The 20,364-nt window shown below is 36.9% G+C and overlaps 1 protein-coding gene across 1 annotated transcript in view; it reads left to right on the top strand.

Annotated features, from left to right (window-relative positions):
- The window catches only part of LOC124716692 (cilia- and flagella-associated protein 58-like), a 145,668-nt gene that overhangs the window by 64,970 nt on the left and 60,334 nt on the right, over window positions 1-20,364 (top strand). Inside the window, exons 8-9 of the mRNA XM_047243232.1 lie at window positions 1,903-2,041; window positions 14,977-15,172. Of these exons, the coding sequence (XP_047099188.1) occupies window positions 1,903-2,041; window positions 14,977-15,172 (335 nt within the window). The remainder of the gene's footprint in view (window positions 1-1,902; window positions 2,042-14,976; window positions 15,173-20,364) is intronic.

Genomic DNA, 20,364 nt, shown 5'->3' with positions numbered 1-20,364 from the left:
TGCGGCCTATAATTTTTCTCTTCCCTTGAATTTCGAGTCTCAAATTTCAGGTGCGGCTTAGATTCGGGAAATTTTTTTTTCCTTGATTTCGAGTCTCATTTTTCAGGTGCGGCTTAGATTCGACTGCGGCTTAGATTTGAGTAAATACAGTAAAATCAGAGAGATTAGAGCCCACACAGAGGCATACCGACAATCCTTCTTTCCACGAACAGTACAAGACTGGAATAGAAGGGAGAACCGATAGAGGTACTCAAGGTACCCTCTGCCACACACTGTCAGGTGGCTTGTAGAGTATGGATGTAGATATAGATGTACTTGAGTATTGCTCATCAGTATGGGATCCATACCAGGTTGCGTTGACAGAGGAGATAGAGAAGATTCAAAGAAGAGCGGTGCATTTCGTCACAGGGTTATTTGGTAAGTGTAATAGCATTACGGAGATGTTTAGCAAACTCAAGTGGCAGACTCTGCAAGAGAGGTGCTCTGCATCATGGTGTAGCTTGCTGTACAGGTTTCGAGAGGGTGCGTTCCTGGATGAGGTATCGAATATATTGCTTCCCCCTACTTATACCTCCCGAGGAGATCACGAATGTAAAGTTAGAGAGATTCAAACGCGCACGGAGGCTTTCCGGCAGTCGTTCTTCCCACGAACCATACACAACTGGAACAGGAAAGGGAGGTAATGACAGTGGCACGTAAAGTTCCCTCCACCACACACCATTGGGTGGCTTGTGGAGTATAAATGTAGATGTAGATTATGCTTCCAAGAAATCAGAAGTCATGCATGGAAGTAAAACTAGCTTTAAATGTTGTTCATGAGCAAAAATGAAATTGTTTCACACATTAACACAGTTAATAAAGATCCTAACTGCAGCAATTAACTTATATCATGAAAAGGAAACATGAAATAGAAATAAGATGTATGATACTATGAATTTTTTTTTAATTTATTGAAGTTGTCATACTTTTCTAAAAACATTCCAGACCATTTGGTCATTTGTTTTCAATGTTATGATCTTCCATTTATGTATCTGAGTCTTTCTCACTTATATCTGATGTGGCTGTGTTAATGATAACTTCATCAACATTGGGACTGCACTGGAATATAAGTGTGTTTCAAAATAATACAGTAACCAGACAAAGTGATACGACAGTAATGAATGGTATAAAGTAAATTAAATCAGATGAAATAGAGGGCTCCTTCAAAGCAACCTCAAACAAAATATCTAAAATGAAAGCTCATTTTTCTTCCCATGCATTTTTGGTGACTCTCCATGATGAATCTTGGAAACTGTTTGAAACTCCCAATGCTACATATGCTTTGTCCTGTGTATGTAGCATCTCTACCGACAATTTATAGATGGGATGGTGTAATTGTTTCCACTCCCATTCTGTTTCACAGCATTCAGTCACATGCAATATAATTTTGCGAGCATCACTACACAGCACTGATTTCCTTATGACACTAGGCCTACTGGTAGGCACTGTAGGAAACTCCTCAGATCAGCCAGGAACTGCACCATGAGTCAGTTTCAAAATGTACTTAACAATAAAAAACACTCAAAACAATGGGGTACAAAACAATAGCAAAGCAGATGAAAATAGGTACCTCATATAATGTGGTCAGCTAGCTAACGTGTGCTGCAGCCAAAAGAAACAAATGACTGCTGGCTGAAGACTTCCAAAATGTGTCAACTTCCACTGATTCGAGACTAGGAAGTGGTTTGCCAACTATAAGTTAACACACTGTAATATTTCATTCTGGAAAGGACTGGTATTTAGTTGTTCAATGTTTAGTTCTACAAATGCTTTGAATGAGCCACGAAGTTTCATTTGTAGATATCTGTGGTGTAAGACATTACACTGAAGAGGAATGTTATAGTATTATTACTTGTTTCACAGACACAATGGCTGAGCAGAACAAAATACTGCAGATAGGTGAACAGGAACGGAGAAATCTAGAGGTGAAGCTGGGCCGGGCAGAGAATGAAACTGCAAAGCAAGCCAAGAAAATCACTGAGCTTGAAAATGAGAGAGACAGGTAGGTTGCACACAGAGCAATGACAGACAGACATTTCAGTTTCTGTCTGTGCTGCTGTCTTTACTGGTTAAATCACTGATATTGTGTTTTGTGAACTTGTGACAAGGTACTAGTTCTTAGAGAGAGTAAATGAGGAAAGTGCTGCAGATGGAGCAGACAGTGGGTGTTGTTTGTATACTTCTTCTCTTCTTCATTCAGATTAACTAGTGTTGTCTGTCATCCTATTTTTTTTCTTTGTACCCATTTCTCTCTGTTAGGTTCTTCTACACATTAGCAACATCTTTGAGCTATGTATTGTACAATTCACATTTTATAACTGTAATGTATGCTGATGTCACAACTTAAGTTTACCACACAAAATTCAGATGGTTGCTTCGTGTATGAGCCCACAATGATGAAATCAATTTAAAAAACCATCATAGGCTGTCAGTTCTATTATGCATGCTGCTGTTATTGTACGATGTATATGTATGACATTATTGGCCAGTTTCAGCCTGTGGTCATTTTCAAATGTTTTGCTTCCGTGATGGATTTGTCAACCTTAAAACCTGTTTCATGCTGTGTTGTAGCATGTAGCTCGAAAGCCTGTCAAAAATTATCTTGAAACATAAATTTTTTTAATTTGAATATTTTGTTAATCAAAATGTTATTTTAGTAAATATATTTTTGGAAACAGGAAAATAGAGGCCACAGAACTATAACAGTGGTTTTTTTTAAAGAATTACATTTTAATATTGGAACATTTTAGAATTGATGATTATGAATAGGAATAACTTCTGAAATAGTAGGTTTTCAGAAAAAGTTAAACATTTGTTTGAAATAGGATAATTGTATACTAAGTAGGAGAGTTGTATATTGAAACCAACTATTAGTAATGGGGTTGAGTGTTGAATTGCACATAGTTTTATTGGATCATAAATTCAGATATGTTTCTGTCCACACTGTCAGCACAATTGTTATCAGCAGACTTTGAATTATATACTGAATAATAAAGTTTTCAAAAATACAGCTTAAGTAATGTGACCTCCCTTGTAATCTTGGTGGAAATTGAATGTGCCAGAACTACAAACTCTTTTATACCCCAGAAAACTAGAGGCCACAATATATGTACCTTTTATCTTGATGGTCTTGTAGAGGCCAAAAATACGTTAGTTTCACGAGATTTGATACCAGTTCTGCAGAAGTTTTATATAATGGATTTTGTGATATTAATCAAAGTAAATTAAGAAAAGGCCATCAGTTTCACTACACTTCATTGTTTATCGTTTTTCTTGGCTCTGCTTAAGTATCATACACATTAAAGTTTAAACATGAGGGCTAACATTGCATAGTACTTTCATATACATAAAATTACAGAGACATCTCTCCCATAACACACATGAACAGCAAATTCAACACATTTTTTTCATGCCAAACATGACATGATATATTTAAGAAACTTATTGATAACTGTTAAAATGTAGATTAAATATCAAAAAGATGTTGTTTTTTTCCTAAACATGACTTCTCAAGTTTTGAATATTGTTTTAATGTTACAAAAATCCAAATATAATGCTAGAACCTGAATTTTGTTAAGTGAGTATGTTTTTATAATTTGATTTGAGATGCAATTTATGTATTTAATATTTGAATTTAATCCCAGCTCAACAGTTTGGACATATTCTAAAATGTATTGTGTTTACTCTGTCCTCTGATCTTATCTCTGAGATATAAATTATTGAAACATATTAACTTTTTATAAATACACCTACTTGAATTCTGAATCTAGATGTTTCACCAGAGTATGTATTGGTTTATATTCATTATTAATTAGGTTAACTTTTTGGTTTTTCATACAAGAAATGGTCATTGTCAAAGTAAATCAATCATTGCCACAATGAAACTGGTTCTCGGGGTATTATCTTTGTATATGTAGGTGGTTGAAAACATGGTTATAATTAATATATGTTGAAAACCTTTCTTTTCTTTATTAATTCATGGCAGTATAAAGTGAAACTTGCATTAATATCAAGAACAATAGCCTGATACATATTTCTTGCCAACATTTGACCAATGAAAACAGTGCTATGGTTTCTGAAAAATGGCCTATTTCATTACAGTATGAATTTTGAGACTTCATATGTTCAAGATACATCTAACTTCCCATTTTGGTTCATCTACATCTAAATGATTACTCTGCAATTCACATTTAAGTGCTTGGCAGACAGTTCATCGAACCACAATCATACTATCTCCCTACCATTCCACTCCTGAACAGCGCGTGGGAAAAACGAACACCTAAACCTTTCTGTTCGAGCTCTGACTTCTCTTATTTTATTTTGATGATCATTCCTACCTATGTAGGTTGGGCTCATCACACATCACACACTTTCATATGCACTAGTGTACTGTATAAGAACTTTTCATTGCCACCAGAAGCTGCCATTAAATAATGCTTTATTCTGATACAACAAGTTTTGACACAGCCTCATCAAATACTGTATGTTAGAGGTACATTGTAATTATGGTCAGGTGGTATAGAATTCGAGCTGTCAAGTCTACTGGATGATAACAATATATAAAAAAATTGTGCCAGCAAAATAAATTATTATTTAATGGCAACACTTCATGGTATAAAAAGTCTTTTCTACAACTTAATGAAGCTGTGTATCACAATTTATAGAATGTTTTATACACTGGTATGGTTTTGCAGAGTAGCATTTGGCATGTGGCCAAGTTATGCATTTTCTTATGTCAGAAATCACACCTAAAATCAAACTACTAATTGCTAATAAATCCCCTATTTTATGAGGAGTGATCCATCTCTTACACATATTCCTTTACATCCTGGATTGCATGTATAGTTTTTTCCACATTCTAAGAGTCAAGCAGTAAAGGAAACAAATGAAAAGTTTGGAGTAGGTATTAAAATCCATGGAGAAGAAATAAAAACTTTGAGGTTTGCCTATGACATTGTAATTCAGTCAGAGACAGCAAAGGACTTGGAAGAGCAGTTGAACGGAATGGATAGTGTCTTGAAAGGAGGATAGAAGATGAACATCAACAAAAGCAAAACGAGGATAATGGAATGTAGTCGAATTAAGTTGGGTGACGCTGAGGGAATTAGATTAGGAAATGTGACGCTTAAAGTAGTAAAGGAGTTTTGCTATTTGGGGAGCAAAATAACTGCTGATGGTTAAAGTAGAGAGGATATAAAATGTAGACTGGCAATGGCAAGGAAAGCGTTTCTGAAAAAGAGAAATTTGATAACATCGAGTATTGATTTAAGTGTCAGGAAGTTGTTTCTGAAAATATTTGTATGGAGTGTAGCCGTGTATGGAAGTGAAACATGGACAATAAATAGTTTAGACAAGAAGAGAATAAAAGCTTTTGAAATGTGGTGCTACAGAAGAATGCTGAAGATTAGATGGGTAGATCACATAACTAATGAGGAGGTATTGAATAGAATTGGGGAGAAGAGGAGTTTGTGTCACAACTTGACTAGAAGAAGGGATCGGTTGGTAGGACATGTTCTGAGGCATCAAGGGATCACCAATTTAGTACTGGAGGGCAGCATGGAGGGTAAAAATCGTAGAGGGAGACCAAGAGATGAATACACTAAGCAGATTCAGAAGGATGTAGGCTGCAGTAGGTACTGGGAGGTGGAGAAGCTTGCACAGGATAGAGTAGCATGGAGAGCTGCATCAAACCAGTCTCAGAACTGAAGACCACAACAACAAGAGTCATATTCACGATGTGGAACATGTCAGTGAAAACATGGCTACATTTACATAACTGAGTTTTTGAAATATTAATTTGTTGCCAAATCCAGTAAGTATAATACAATTATATACAGATACCATCTATTCAGAAAGTCATACATGAATCTATGGAGTAGAATTAGTTGTCAAAACAGAATTTTTAATCTGTTTTTAAAATTGTCGTTATCTATTAGCAACTGTGTTTCACAAGGGAGATGGTCAATTTTTTTATGGCTGCATGATTTGCTCCTTTCCATGCTAGAGTAATGTGTGTTGTGTACAGTGAAGACTTTTTTTCCTAGTGTTATTTTTATGTATGTTACTATCATTTCAGATTGTTTTACCTGACTCTTCACAACAAATTTGATAAGAAAGCAAATGCATTGTTTGGCTGTTGTTGGTATGTCAAATGTTTTAAACCGTTGGTTCCCAAACTTTCATGACACTTACTCCTGGATGTGAACAGATGTCAGTTAATACCCTCCAAACAGAATTGGGTTATATAGTGGGAACCAATAAATAATACTTACTTAATAAAACTTCACATCAGTGAACACTCCATTGCAGAGTGTAAAATTCATTCTGAATATTTAGTTAATGTTCAAAGTAATAAAAGTGACAAGTGTTTGTAGTTTTTATTAAGCTAAGAAATAATGAATGAATAAAACAGTACTGCCATTTTCCGATAGTAGTGGGTACTAGCTACCAACCATTTGCCGAAAAAGTGATAGTTCTGTTTTATCAAAATCTGATTTTAAAATGCCACCTACATGGAGTCCAAGACAATGGACTTGGTTGGAATTTCACTATTTGAAAACATTTCTTCCTCCATTGAAAATGTTCTTAGAACCCAAAATTTACTTGTCAATTTACAAAATCAGGTAGATAGTTGCTAATATAATTTATGTCTAATGACAAGTAATGAAAATTATGAGTGGATTTACATATAAAGAAGAAAAATAAGCAGAAAACTGTAGCACTTTTAGTAAACCCAACTGGTTTTCCTAAAGAAATTTCCATTTGTGCCTAAAACTGAAAATTTACAAATCATGTGTATGAACTATTTACACATATAGCTGTGAGACATGGGATGTACTGGAGATTATTTAAAATCTGAGAGTTGTTGAGTGATGTGTGGGGAGCTGCAGTTTGGAAATCACTTGGAGAGACAGGGGAACACAAATTTATCAGGGAACAAACTGTGGTAAAAGATATAGTTATGATCAAAATGAAAATGACATGGAGGTGGGTAGGATAAGTAGATAATGGGTGAATGGATAGAAACTGAATCAGTGAAATTCTTTGTTGGATTCCAAGTCAGAATCGATGGCCCTCTATTGTTCTCTGTCTTACAGGTAGTGCCCAAAAATACTCCTGAAGGCCTTTCAACTGTCAAAGAAAAAGTTTTCATAGACTTCATGGCAAGTGGCAAAATTAACACACAATTTAACACTATAGGAAAAGACAGACTGCTACTCAGCATAAAGAAGACATGTTAAGCTGCAGGCAGCCAAGCTTCCAACCACAGCCTTCATCAGCAAAAGAGAAACACGCACCATTCATACCCACAAGCAAGCACACCTCATGCACACATGACTCATGACTGCCAACTCCGGTAGCTCAGGCCGAATTTGGCATTTTGGCCTGAGCTGCTGTAGTTGGTGATCATGTGTGCATGCGGTGTGCTTGCTTGTGTGTATGAATTGTGTTTCACTTTTGCTGTTGAAGGCTGTGGCCAAAAGCTTTATGTAAACGTCTTTTAATTGTGCATGTCCGCAACTTAACGTGACTTGTTTACAGTAAGTAGCAATATATCTTTTCCTACATTGTTGATATTCCTACCTGGAGTTTCCACTGTTAACTGACAATTCAGTAACAACTCGCTCTTTGAATTTTTGTCACAGTAGTTTGATGAGTTTTCTGCACTGAGAACAAGAGCACCTCAGCTAAAGGTAGAAAAAGAGCTCTCAGCATCTATTTCTAATACTAATCTATCCTAAAAAAACTTTGCTCCACATCCAAACACAAGGGAGATGCTAATAATTACAAAACTTATTTTTAATTTAGTGTTGAAAAGTTAATTATTAAATGCATTGTGCAGTACTGATACAGTTTTATTTATAAGCATGTTATATGAGACATGTCTGAAATTGAAGAAATGTGTGATGAGATAAAAGAAATTATTCAGATAGTAAAGGGAGATGAAAATTTAATAGTCATGGGTGACTGGAATTCGGTAGTAAGAGAAGGAAGAGAAGGAAATGTAGAAGGTGAATATGGATTGGGGATAAGAAATGAAAGAGGAAGCCACCTGGTAGAATTTTGCACAGCGCATAACTTAATCATAGTTAACACTTGGCTCAAGAATCATAAAAGAAGGTTGTATACATGGAAGAAGCATGGAGATACTGACAGGTTTCAGATAGATTATATAATGATAAGACAGAGATTTAGGAATCAGGTTTTAAATTGTAAGACTTTTCCAGGGGTAGATGTGGACTCTGATCACAATCTATTGGTTATGAACTGCAGATTAAAACTGAAGAAACTGCAAAAAGGTGGGAATTTAAGGAGATGGGACCTGGATAAACTGACAAAACCAGAGGTTGTAGAGAGTTTCAGGGAGAGCATAAGGGAACGATTGACAAGAATGGGGGAAAGAAATACAGTAGAAGAAGAATGGGTAGCTTTGAGGTATGAAGTAGTGAAGGCAGCAGAGGATCAAGTAGGTAAAAAGACGAGGGCTAATAGGAATCCTTGGGTGGCAGAAGAAATATTGAATTTAATTGATGAAAGGAGAAAATACAAAAATGCAGTAAACGAAGCAGGCAAAGAGAAATACAAATGTCTAAAAAATTAGATCGGCAGGATGTGCAAAATGGCTACGCAGGCATGGCTAGAGGACAAATGTAAGGATGTAGAGGCTTATCTCACTAGGGGTAGGATAGATACTGCCTACAGGATAATTAAAGAGATCTTTGGAGAAAAGAGAACCACTTGTATGAATATCAAGAGTTCAGATGGAAACCCAGTTCTAAGCAAAGAAGGGAAAGCAGAAAGGTAGAAGGAGTATATAGAGGGTCTATACAAGGGTGAGGTACTTGAGGGCAATATTATGGAAATGGAAGAGGATGTAGATGAAGATGAAATGGGAAATATGATACTGCGTGAAGAGTTTGACAGAACACTGAAAGACCTAAATGGAAACAAGGCCCCGGGAGTAGCCAACATTACATTAGAACTACTGACAGCCTTGGGAGAGCCAGTCCTGACAAAACTCTACCATCTGGTGAGCAAAATGTATGAGACAGGCGAAATACCCTCAGACTTTAAGAAGAGTATAATCAGTCCAATCTCAAAGAATGCAGCTGTTGAGAGATGTGAAAATTACCGAACTATCAGTTTAATAAGTCACGGCTGCAAAATACTAACGCAAATTCTTTACAGATGAATGGAAAACCTGGTAGAACCTGACCTCGGGGAAGATCAGTTTGGATTCCCTAGAAATATTGGAACACGTGAGGCAGTACTGACCTTACGACTTATTTTAGAAGAAAGATTAAGGAAAGGCAAACCTATGTTTCTAGCATTTGTAGACTTAGAGAAAAAGTTTGACAATGTTGACTGGAATACTCTCCCCGATGTTATTCAATCTGTATACTGAGCAAGCAATAAAGGAAACAAAAGAAAAATTTGGAGTAGGTATTAAAATCCATGGAGAAGAAATAAAAACTTTAAAGTTCGCCAATGACATTGTAATTCTTTCAGAGACAGCAAAGGACTTGGAAGAGCAGTTGAACAGAATGGACAGTGTCTTGAAAGGAGGATATAAGATGAACATCAACAAAAGCAAAACCAGGATAATAGAATGTAGTTGAGTTAACTCGGGTGATACTGAGGGAATTAGATTAGGAAATGAGACTCTTAAAGTAGTAAAGGAGTTTTGCTATTTGGGGAGCAAAATAACTGATGATGGTCAAAGTAGAGAGGATATAAAATATAGACTGGCTATGGCAAGGAAAGCGTTTCTGAAGAAGAGAAATTTGTTAACACAGAGTGTAGATTTAAGTGTCAGGAAGTCGTCTCTGAGAGTGTTTGTATGGAGTGTAGCCATGTATGGAAGTGAAACATGGACAATAAATATTTCGGACAAGAAGAGAATAGAAGCTTTCGAAATGTGGTGTTACAGAAGAATGCTGAAGATTAGAGGTTCAAATGGCTCTGAGCACTATGGGACTTAACATCTATGGTCATCAGTCCCCTAGAACTTAGAACTACTTAAACCTAACTAACCTAAGGACATCATACACATCCATGCCCGAAGCAGGATTCGAACCTGCGACCATAGCGGTCACTTGGTTCCGGACTGAGCGCCTAGAACCGCGAGACCACTGCGGCCGGCTGAAGATTAGAGGGGTAGAACAAATAACTAATGAGGAGGTATTGAATAGAATTGGGAAGAAGAGGAGTTTGTGGCACAACTTGACTAGAAGAAGGGATCGGTTGGTAGGAAATGTTCTGAGGCATCAAGGGATCACCAATTTAGTATTGGAGGGCAGCGTGGAGGGTAAAAATCATAGAGGGAGACCAAGAGATGAATACACTAAGCAGATTCAGAAGGATGTAGGCTGCAGTACATGCTGGAAGATGAAGCAGCTTGCACGGGATAGAGTAGCATGGAGGGCTGCATCAAACCAGTCTCAGGACTGAAGACCACAACAACAAAGAACAACAACCAGATGCCTTTGGATAGTGAGGCTTTAAGCTCTCTGTTGCTGTGAAAAGTTTCGTGCATGTGAGCACGAGTGTGGATGGCATGGATTGTGATGGTTGTTTGAGAAATATGGAGAGACATTACATGTTTGTTTTGTACCAGGAATGTGGCTTTTCATAAATACTGACCTTACTTTTCCTCAGTTCCTCACTTCACAAACTGAATAAACTCCTGTTTGCAGTTGTGTTTGCACATCATGTTAGTGATGTGTGACTGTGTGTTTTGGCAGATGAAGCAAATTTTAACATGGAAACAAAAGAACTGTGTAGGTTTGCTCAAAATTTGCTGCTCGTGACAATTCTCTGAAAGGAGCTGCAAATTGTTAACAAGTCAGGCAAAAATAAATTGCTGCATTATCAGCAGAATTTTTTTTTTTAGATATTAACCAAAACAGAGCTGGCAGATCTTTTTGAATGGTCGCCATGCAAGTGCGCGCATTGGGTGGCCCTGCTTAATATTTACAAAAAATGTGCGTGCAGGCTTCAGTTTAAAATGGACTTCCTCTTCAGCACTTGGCATTTCCCCTACAGCACCTGCCCACAGCCCCCATCACTACTGCTCTCCTCACGCGTGCCCTGCTGTCTGCACATCTACCTGCCATGGTATTCTGCGCGGACATTACAATGTTGTTTGGCGCACCATTGTCAGCACACCTCTCCCTGCTGCCATTTCGAGGAAGCAGCAACAATAGTCACCTTGGTGACAGTCTTCAGTGCTCCAGACATTGCTGCACAGTCCTTCTGGATACTTGTCTCACTGCAAACAAGCCCACGACGTCACATTAAGTGCGTGAACAATGTGCCTGTCCTCAGAAGTGCTCTTCGTCTGCAGCCATTGAGATTCCACAAGCTTTTGAGCATGGTCTCCTGAATCCACTGATTCTGTGCTTGTGGGGTAGTAGTAGGATGTTAATCAGTGCTATCAGCAGTATCATAAATGAGGAACTGCAGTCTTGATAGATTGTGATCCATAAATTTCCCATTGTGCTGGTAAATGCTCCTTCAGACACAATGCATAACATGATCTTTTTTTCCCAAAAAACAACATTTCAATGTGACTTTATGAATGAGACACCCACTTTGTTATCTTTCCTTATATATGAAATGTAGTTAGTCAGTCATATGTTCCATAGACCATTTGAATGATTCTTTTACCACAGTGATGTGGAATGAGTCAGTTTACAGGATATGAATACATGATTAGTATTAAAATTAATTATTTTTATCTTACACATGTGCAACTAAGCTTTTTTCTCTTACAAATTTTCAAGTAGAAATTCATCAATGGAATAGAAGCAGTTATCCATAAAAAATGATTTTAAATTAGATTTAAAACTTATTCCAGAAGGTTAGTCCTTCTTATTTTATGCAGTTGCCCTGAAATGTTAATCATTAGCATAGCCAAGCATGTAGCACACTTTTTGCCTGTTTAATGTTTGCTGCATGGCAGTTTTGTGGTGTTGCAGTTTTAATGACCAACACTGTATTTGGCCATAATAAAACGGTAATAATTGACATTATTTTCTCATGAATACTTGAGACTTGTTACTAAGTCGTAATCAAAGCTTTTTGTTTTTACCCCTAACAGAAATTCATATTACTCTCTAGGGAGTCAATTAAAAAGTTTCTGTTCTAAGGCCATACAGTACAGAATCAGCAGGCTATGCCAATCAGACAGAATCACCATGAAACCCGCGCAAAGTAGCCACATGGTTTGAGGCACCACGTCATGGATTGTGTGGCGCCTCCCGCCAGAGGTACGAGTCCTCCCTTGGGCATGGGTGTGTGTGTTGTTCTTAGCATAAGTTAGTTTAAGTAGTGTGGAAGTCGAGGGACTGATGACCTCAGCTGTTTGGTCCCTTAGGAATTCACACACATTTGAACATTTGAATCACCATGAGAATTTAGACAATCATCCCAATGATGCTACTGGTTGAAGATACCCATTTGTTAAGACACTGTGTCCTGCTGTGTGAATAAGTCACTAACTGCCTGCTGCACATCCTCTTCAGACAGGAGATATCGACATTTCAAGGCCTTTTTTAAGGGACCAATGGTGTGATAATCGCATGGGTACAGATCAGGACTATAGGATGGGCACTCTAATGTCTCCCACTTAAGCTGGCATAACTCCTTTGTTAAGTTTTTTAACATCGGTGTCACACTATGTTGCATATGAGGTGTGATTGGAAAGTTTTAAGAGTGGGCTTTTAATTGTACAATGGTGGTACTTACATGCAACTGTGATGCATCTCCTTCAAAACAGTCCCCTCCTGACTCCAATGGTGTTTCCACTTTTGGAAACATCCCTGGAATTTTTTTCCTGATGTGTGTGAAGGACACTCTCCATATTTGCCTGGATGTCTTCAATCGAGTTAAATCTATTCCCTTTCAGTGAAAATTTCAGTTTAGGAAACAGGTAGAAGTATGCAGGGGCCAAACCAGAGGAATATGGCGGTTGTGGAAGCACAGGAATTTTGAATTTGGTCAAAAATTCAATGATGGAGATGGTACGATGAGTCGGAGCATTGTCACGGTGTAGCCCCAACTGCCGTCTTTCCACAATGCAGGCCTTTTCTTCCGCACCTTCACACAAACGTTCAAGGACACATTTGTAGTATTCCTGGTTAATTGTCTGTCCTCCAGGGTAAATTCATGATGCACAATACTGGTAGAATCAAAAAAAAATTACCAACATTGTCTTCACCTTCAACCAACTTTGCCGTGGTTTTTTCAGTCATGGTGAACCTGGAGTCTTCCACTGTGAAGACTGCACTTTGGTTTTAGGATCATATCCATGTACCCACAATTTGTGACCTGTAATTACCCTATTTGACAAATCTGTGTCATTTTTAGTCCAGTTAATCAGCTCTTGGCACATTTCAACTCAATATTGTCTTTGGTCACTTGACAACACTTTTGGAATGAATTCTGCGGACACTTGATGCATGTTCAGATCTTCAGTTAAAACTGACTGAACTGCATAGAAACTTAAATTAAGTTCATCAACCATCTCCCTAATTGTCTCTCTGATCAGAGCACACTAAGTCACGAACTTTCACAACATTTTCATTAGTTTTTGAAGTGGAAGGACAGCCAGACCATGGTTCATCTTCAAATGATTCGTGGTTGTAAGTCTCAGAAGCTGATTTCCTGGTTTTAAAACAAAATTTCACACAAACTCGTTGCTCCATTTTTATGCCAATTTTCACGCACACAGAATCTGGCAACAAGCCCTAACAGACCCACACTGAACCAGCTGCCACAACGAACCGAATAAAGGAAACACAGTTTCCTGTCAGAGGGCATTCAAGGCAACGCAATGACTCACTCCCCACCCTCTGTGTTCCTGTCTGCCAAACCAGTAAGCAGCAACAGATTCATTCTTAAAACTTTCCAATGACATCTCGTATATGCTGCAGCAACATAATCAAACAGATATTTTTTGATTGCCTGTTATACTTCCAGGTTGGGAACCACAGCTTTACACAGATGTCTACATGACAATTGTCTACATATGGATACCAGTTACTATACTAATAGTTCATTTCTGTACTTTATATCTGTATATGGAATTGTCCCACAAAATTATTCTGTGTGGCATCAGTGAATGCAGTCATGCAAAGTAAGCTAATTTTCTAATGCTTCAATCAACAAAATAAGTAATTATACATAGAGAAAATGCCGCTGAGTACAAACTTTTGACAAGATTTAAAATATATGGTTCTTAATTCAAGTTCCCATCAGTAGGCACAACTATGAATTTGGAGCAATCAGTTTTACATGTTTCATTCCCTCATACTGTGTTATTATTGATGATAGTATACTTTGCCTTGTGCATAATTGAATGAACTGCGTTTTTTTCTGTTGTTACAGATCTGTTAAGTCTGAGTGTGATGTTAACAAAAGATTATAGTTACTGCTTTATACAGAGTGTCATTTGTCTTTAAACAACAGGACTGAGTCCAGAATTGACCCCCATGAAAAGCAGGCAGTAAATTGTCCCCACTTAGAGGAAGATTCATTATGAGAGCTGCATGAGCTATTTAACATGGTCCCTTTGCATTGTGTCAGTTAAATATGACATGAAACATTTACTTATTGTGCCTCAAAAGCCATTAAGTTTTAAGTTTCACCAAAAGAGTATTGTGATCTGTAGTATCAAATGATTTATGCAGATCACAAAAACATACAAGTAGGTGAAATAGTGTTAGTAACATCAGTCACTGAAACAGTAGATGGCATGTTCAGTGAAGATGCCCTTCTAGAATCCAAACTGTGAATGGATCTGAATCTATACTTACAGATATGCTCAACTTTTTTAAATACATTATTTTTCTGAAACTTTTCAGAAGGAAGTTAATAGTGAAATCAAGTTTTTTCTGGAGAAAACATTTTGACACATAATTTTCTTGTTCACAGACACATTGCAGAAGAGGCTGAACTAACACGGAAAATGCAGGAAATCATGGAGGATCTGCAGTTCAAGCAAAGGGTTATGACTGATCTAAAGAAGCAGCTTGGGGATGCTGATATTAAGTTCTCAAAGCAGCAGGACACAATAGAAGCCTTGCGCTCTGACAAAAACAGCCTTAGCAAAAATCTACAACAGTATAAGGTAACATATCAGTCAAATACTGTTGTAAAAAAAAGTCTCATACTAAAATCCTAATGTAAACAAAGTGACACACATACACACCAGTCAGTGCTGCTGCTTGTAGTGTGGATTCAGTTATCTGAGACTGCAGACATGTGTGCAAGTTGCTTTGCGTAAGTGTGTGTGTCTGTGTCTGTGTGTGTGTGTGTGTGTGTGTGGTGTGTGTGTGTGTGTGTGTGTGTGTGTCCATTGCTGAGAAAGGCCTTAATGGCCGAAAGCTATAATTGTGTGAATCTTTTTGTTGTGCCTATTGTGACTCAGCATCTCTGCTATATGGTGATTAGTAACTTTCCTTCTCTAATATTGTTGCAATAGTCCAGTATTTTTCATATCATCTGCTTGTGACTTGTTAGCAGTATGACGATAATGCTTTTCTAGAAAGTTGATGGTAACATTTCATTTTTCAAGATTTTAGACATTTAGCCAAATATTCTGTATTTCCTACTTCTTTAACTGACTAATAATTCTGAAGACATCCCATCAATTCATTTTAACATATTTCATATCAAATCATTCACTGCTGTCAGACTCTCACCATATTACTGGTTGTTTTATTTCATCTACATAAACTTCTCCCTCATTCTTCTATTGCACTTTGACAAGATTTTCTCCACTGCACTGATCTTCAATAAACTTCTCCCATGTATCATCTCTTTCTTCAGCACTCAACAGAGGTTTTTTGTACATACCTTTCAGGTTAACCCTTTGACTGTATTTCATAAAGAGCATGGCTTTGACGATGCCCTATACTGCTACCAGTGCTTGGAGCCTGTGTTTAAGCTCCTGCCTGTGAACTGGTTCTGCTGCACAGCCCAAATCCCCTGTGCTGAATATTCCAGGAGGGCTGGGCATAATGACTGTGTCTGCCTATTTGTGTTTCACCACCTCTGACTCAAAATAAATACAGTTACTCTAATAACTTAAGTTTTTCACTTTTAAATTCCTCTAGAAATAAATCACTGCATACACAAACACACAGGTTTGCCAGTTTGTTTCATGCCCAGGAATTACACCTTTTCTGGAGCTTTTAGAAGGACAGTAGAAGCCTATGATGAAAGTGAAATGCCAGTTTTCCTTCATATTAGTAGCTTAGTGTTCTTTTCAAGTTACTCTTTCATAAACCTGCTGTCCATAACTGTAATAACTCAATGAAAGGATGAATCTATCAGTGATATCACTCTAATATATTAGCAGTTATTGGGAACCACAGTAATAAATTCTTCATTCCACATTTGTTGATTCTATTCATGAATTGTAGGCAACATGATTGACCAGACGTGCAAGCCACTAATGAAATACTTATCATCCAATTTTAAGAAAAATATTTGGTGAAAAAACTTGGTTCTTTTTACACCTTGCAGGATGATATCTCAGCTTGATAAAGAGCAGAATTTCTTTTCATTATTCATCTTAGTACTGTGCTGCTTCCAGCTGAATAAAACATTCAACAACATTTGAAATTTTTGCAGTACTAAAATAACACTTTATGTCAGTGGTTGTAGTGAATGAAATGTAGCTCACGTATCAAAATTGTATTTAAAGCTGAGAACAGAGTGATATGTACAATATTCTCAACATATTATTTTAATATCTATGGGAGGCTTGCACAGATTGTTGGTGATGTGCTTGACTGAGCATACCGGCCACTATGAAATACATATTATCCAGTTTTAAGAAAGCTATATGGCCAAAGTATTTGATTCTTTTGCCCTTGCAGTATGATATCTTTGCTTGATAAACAACTGAATTTCCCTTCATTAGCTGTCTTAGGTATTGTCCTGCATCCAATGAAATAAACCATTGCATGAAATTTTTAAGATTTTTGGAGAAGTAAAAACATATTGCACAGGCTTTGTCTATGGTTCAAAATGTAGCTACCATCTTGACTCTGTATTTAAAGCTGAAAGCAGAATGATACATATCACTGTACTCAAGATATTAGTTTTTATACTAATGGGAGGGATATTGCATTCAGTGTCCTGGCCATATGCAAAGTGAATCATGTAGTTGTAATACCCATCATATTTCATAAATGGTTCAAGATATCGAAACAAGACTTTTCGCAAATGGTAGCAAGCAAAGAAGTGTGTATATTGCCATGTGATTAATTCTTGAAACTTTTTTATCTATTGAGATATAGCCATAACTATTTTGTTCCGCAATGGAAAGATGTTCTTCTTTTAACAACATTTCATATCTCATCAGAAAAGAATATTGTGGTATTGCACACATTAATATTTACAAGGGATACGCAACTTTAATCAAAACCTGTTTGTTGTTATGCCACAAGATGTAATTGCTAAGTAACCAGATGCTTAGATATTTCAATATCCACTGAGTTGTTTTGTTTATTTAGAAACTACAGAATGCATAACATACAAATTGTCAATCAATCTCTCCAGCAATACAACAAGGTGTTTCTATGGAGGCAGCTGATACACTACTTCTGTTTCTTTTATCCTGTGATACCAAGTAACAGACATAGTTGCTATCACCATCTTCATGATTTCTGAATATGTACAACCACAATGCCATGCCATTTTATAAGTCAAAAACAAAGATGAAAACAGCAACACAAGTAATATCATAGCAGCAAATGCACACAGGCTGAAAGACAGAAAGTTGCTGAGCACTCAGGATGAAAATGTAGCTGCTGGTCCTGTCTAGCTGGCTGCTAAGAGCCTCATACGTTACTGTGTCCAGAGCACACAGAGACCTGAGCGACTGGCCATGTTAACATGTCAGGAGCATAAAGGTGGCAGCAAGGGGGGCTGAGACCTGACAGAAGAATCATAGGCTCACATTAATGTGTCCAGAATACCTGGGGACAGTAGCAGAGCAGTCAAAGTGTTAATGGTCTTACATTTCACTTTTCCAAAATTACATTCAATGTACATAGTTGCAACTTTCCCTGTGATCATTCATTTTGTGACTTGGTGAACCAACTTTTTTATTTTTTCTTATTATCTCCTTTATAGTTGTCATTGATTACATTTCTACTACATAAATCATAATTTATCATAAAAGATTAAGTTTTATAACCTGTTACCTTCTGTTCTGTAGCTTTTGTGAAGAAAGTGAACTTCCTTAAATATTTTCCTTCAATTATGCCATTCTTCTTCTAACAATTTCTCATTACAATTTGTTTTGCTTTTTTAAAATTCATCTATAATTAACAGCATTTTAATCTTTCTTCCTCCCCCTTTTTCTTCTCATCTTGTCTCTATCCTTCTACACATATTGTAATGAGTCCACATTACCTCTGGTCACCTGTGTTTCCTAATTTTAACGAGCACCAAATTGTATCTTTAATAGTCTGTCTTCTTTCATCCTTGTCAAATTTTCTTTTTCAGCATCTTTGTACTGAGCATGGAAGCACAGTGTAAAGACACTGGACTCATATTTGGCTGAAAACATTCAGTTTTTGACAATATAATAGTTACTACTCCTTTCTTCACTCCATTTTAGTTTTCTAGTTACTGTGAAGTAACAACTCCTTCTTCGCTCCATTTTAGTTTTCTGTTACTGTGAAGTAACTACTCCTGTCTTCACTTCATTTTAGTTTTCTACATCTTTCATCTTCTTACACGTCTATTTTTTGCTGTCCCCCTCCCAACTCTGTTATGTACAATGCACTCAGCTTTTCACTCTTATTAACTCACACACCGTATTTTAGCATTAATTTCTGTCTTGCATTTTATTCTATCTTTCACCTTTGAGGTCTGAGGTTTTCAAGTTTTGTCTGGTGCCGTCCCCAACAATGTCTTTCCTTCTCAACCCGTCCAGTAAGTCTCCTCTGAGCCTTATTTCTGGGTAACTTTTCTATAATCTACGCCTTTCCTGGACCTCTCCAGTCCTTTTCCTTCATGCCTCTTCCTTCCTCTTCAACCCTGCTACCTCAAGGAGGATCCACTGGCTCTGAAAGCTCACCTAATTATAACCTTTCCTTATGTGTGTATTCTATCGCCACTTGGTGAATAGATTTTTTTATCTGTCCAATTACATTATATGAACTCATATTTAGAATTTTCTCAAGAAATTCATATCTCTGTACTTTCTATTCTTTCCATCCACAGCTGAGATTGTGATTGCCATTTGCATACACAAACTGAAATAATTTTAAACAGTGGAAAATCCATGATGAAGTAATGACAATATTATGAAAAGGATAGATTGCTACTCAGCATATAGTGGACCAGGGACAGCAAAAAGTTTGCTAAGCAAGTGAGGCCCCACTCCTTTTTGTTGTGCCTGTCTGTAATTCAGCATCTCCACTGTATGTTGAGTAGTAATCTATCCTTTTCATAATATTGCCTACAATAATTTTAGCAATATAAGGAAAAAAAGATTGCTGCTCATCACAAAGATGACACATTGACAGGCACAACAAAAAGACTGTTCATTTCAATGTTTCAGTTTTGGCCTGTCTGCAACTCAACATGTTATCCTTACAGTAAATTTCTTTTTCCTTATGTTGTTGATATTCCAACTTGGAGTTTCCATTGTCTAAAATAATTTTAGTATTTCCATAACTTAATGAAGTTTTTGTCATATATTTAAAGATGGGCATCTGAATCACAAATGTGTGTCACTGGGAAAATAGATGGAAATGTGCAACTGTGTGCTGATTGCTGAATATTGCTTATCATTTAACATCAGCAACAATCACAAATATTTATAATACTTTATTTACTCTTACACAGACTAGGCACACTGCTTTAGAGAAAACCAGTGACTATTTTGTAAATTAATTTTTTTTATTATTGTTCAGTTCAAGTCACTCAAATGGTATCATTAGCAATTTAGACTTCTTATCACGTTATCACCAGATTATAGCTATTTGATCTAGTTTTATGACTGTCACTAACTAGCTACATTCTCACTCCAGCAGGAATCCATAAAGTTTTATTACACATGATCAATGTCTCAATTACTCATGACAACAGCCTAGTTACCATTTTTTTTCTTTTTTTTTTTTTTTATCTCGGAAAAGGATTTCTCCAATAGCTAGCAAGTTTTTTTCCTTTTTGTGTGTGCTTATTGACAATTTGCTGCATCCACTTTTCAGTGAGTGGTCCCCATTATCCCAAAGGATTTAAATTTAGTGAGAATTCTCTTCTCCATAAACATCTTACTTTCTCCAAAAACATCTT

This window comes from Schistocerca piceifrons, chromosome 9 (assembly GCF_021461385.2).
Source record: "Schistocerca piceifrons isolate TAMUIC-IGC-003096 chromosome 9, iqSchPice1.1, whole genome shotgun sequence".
In the NCBI taxonomy this organism is placed as follows: domain Eukaryota; kingdom Metazoa; phylum Arthropoda; class Insecta; order Orthoptera; family Acrididae; genus Schistocerca; species Schistocerca piceifrons.
The sequence above is the reverse complement of the archived record's forward strand: the minus strand, read 5'-3'. Positions and strand labels throughout refer to the sequence as shown.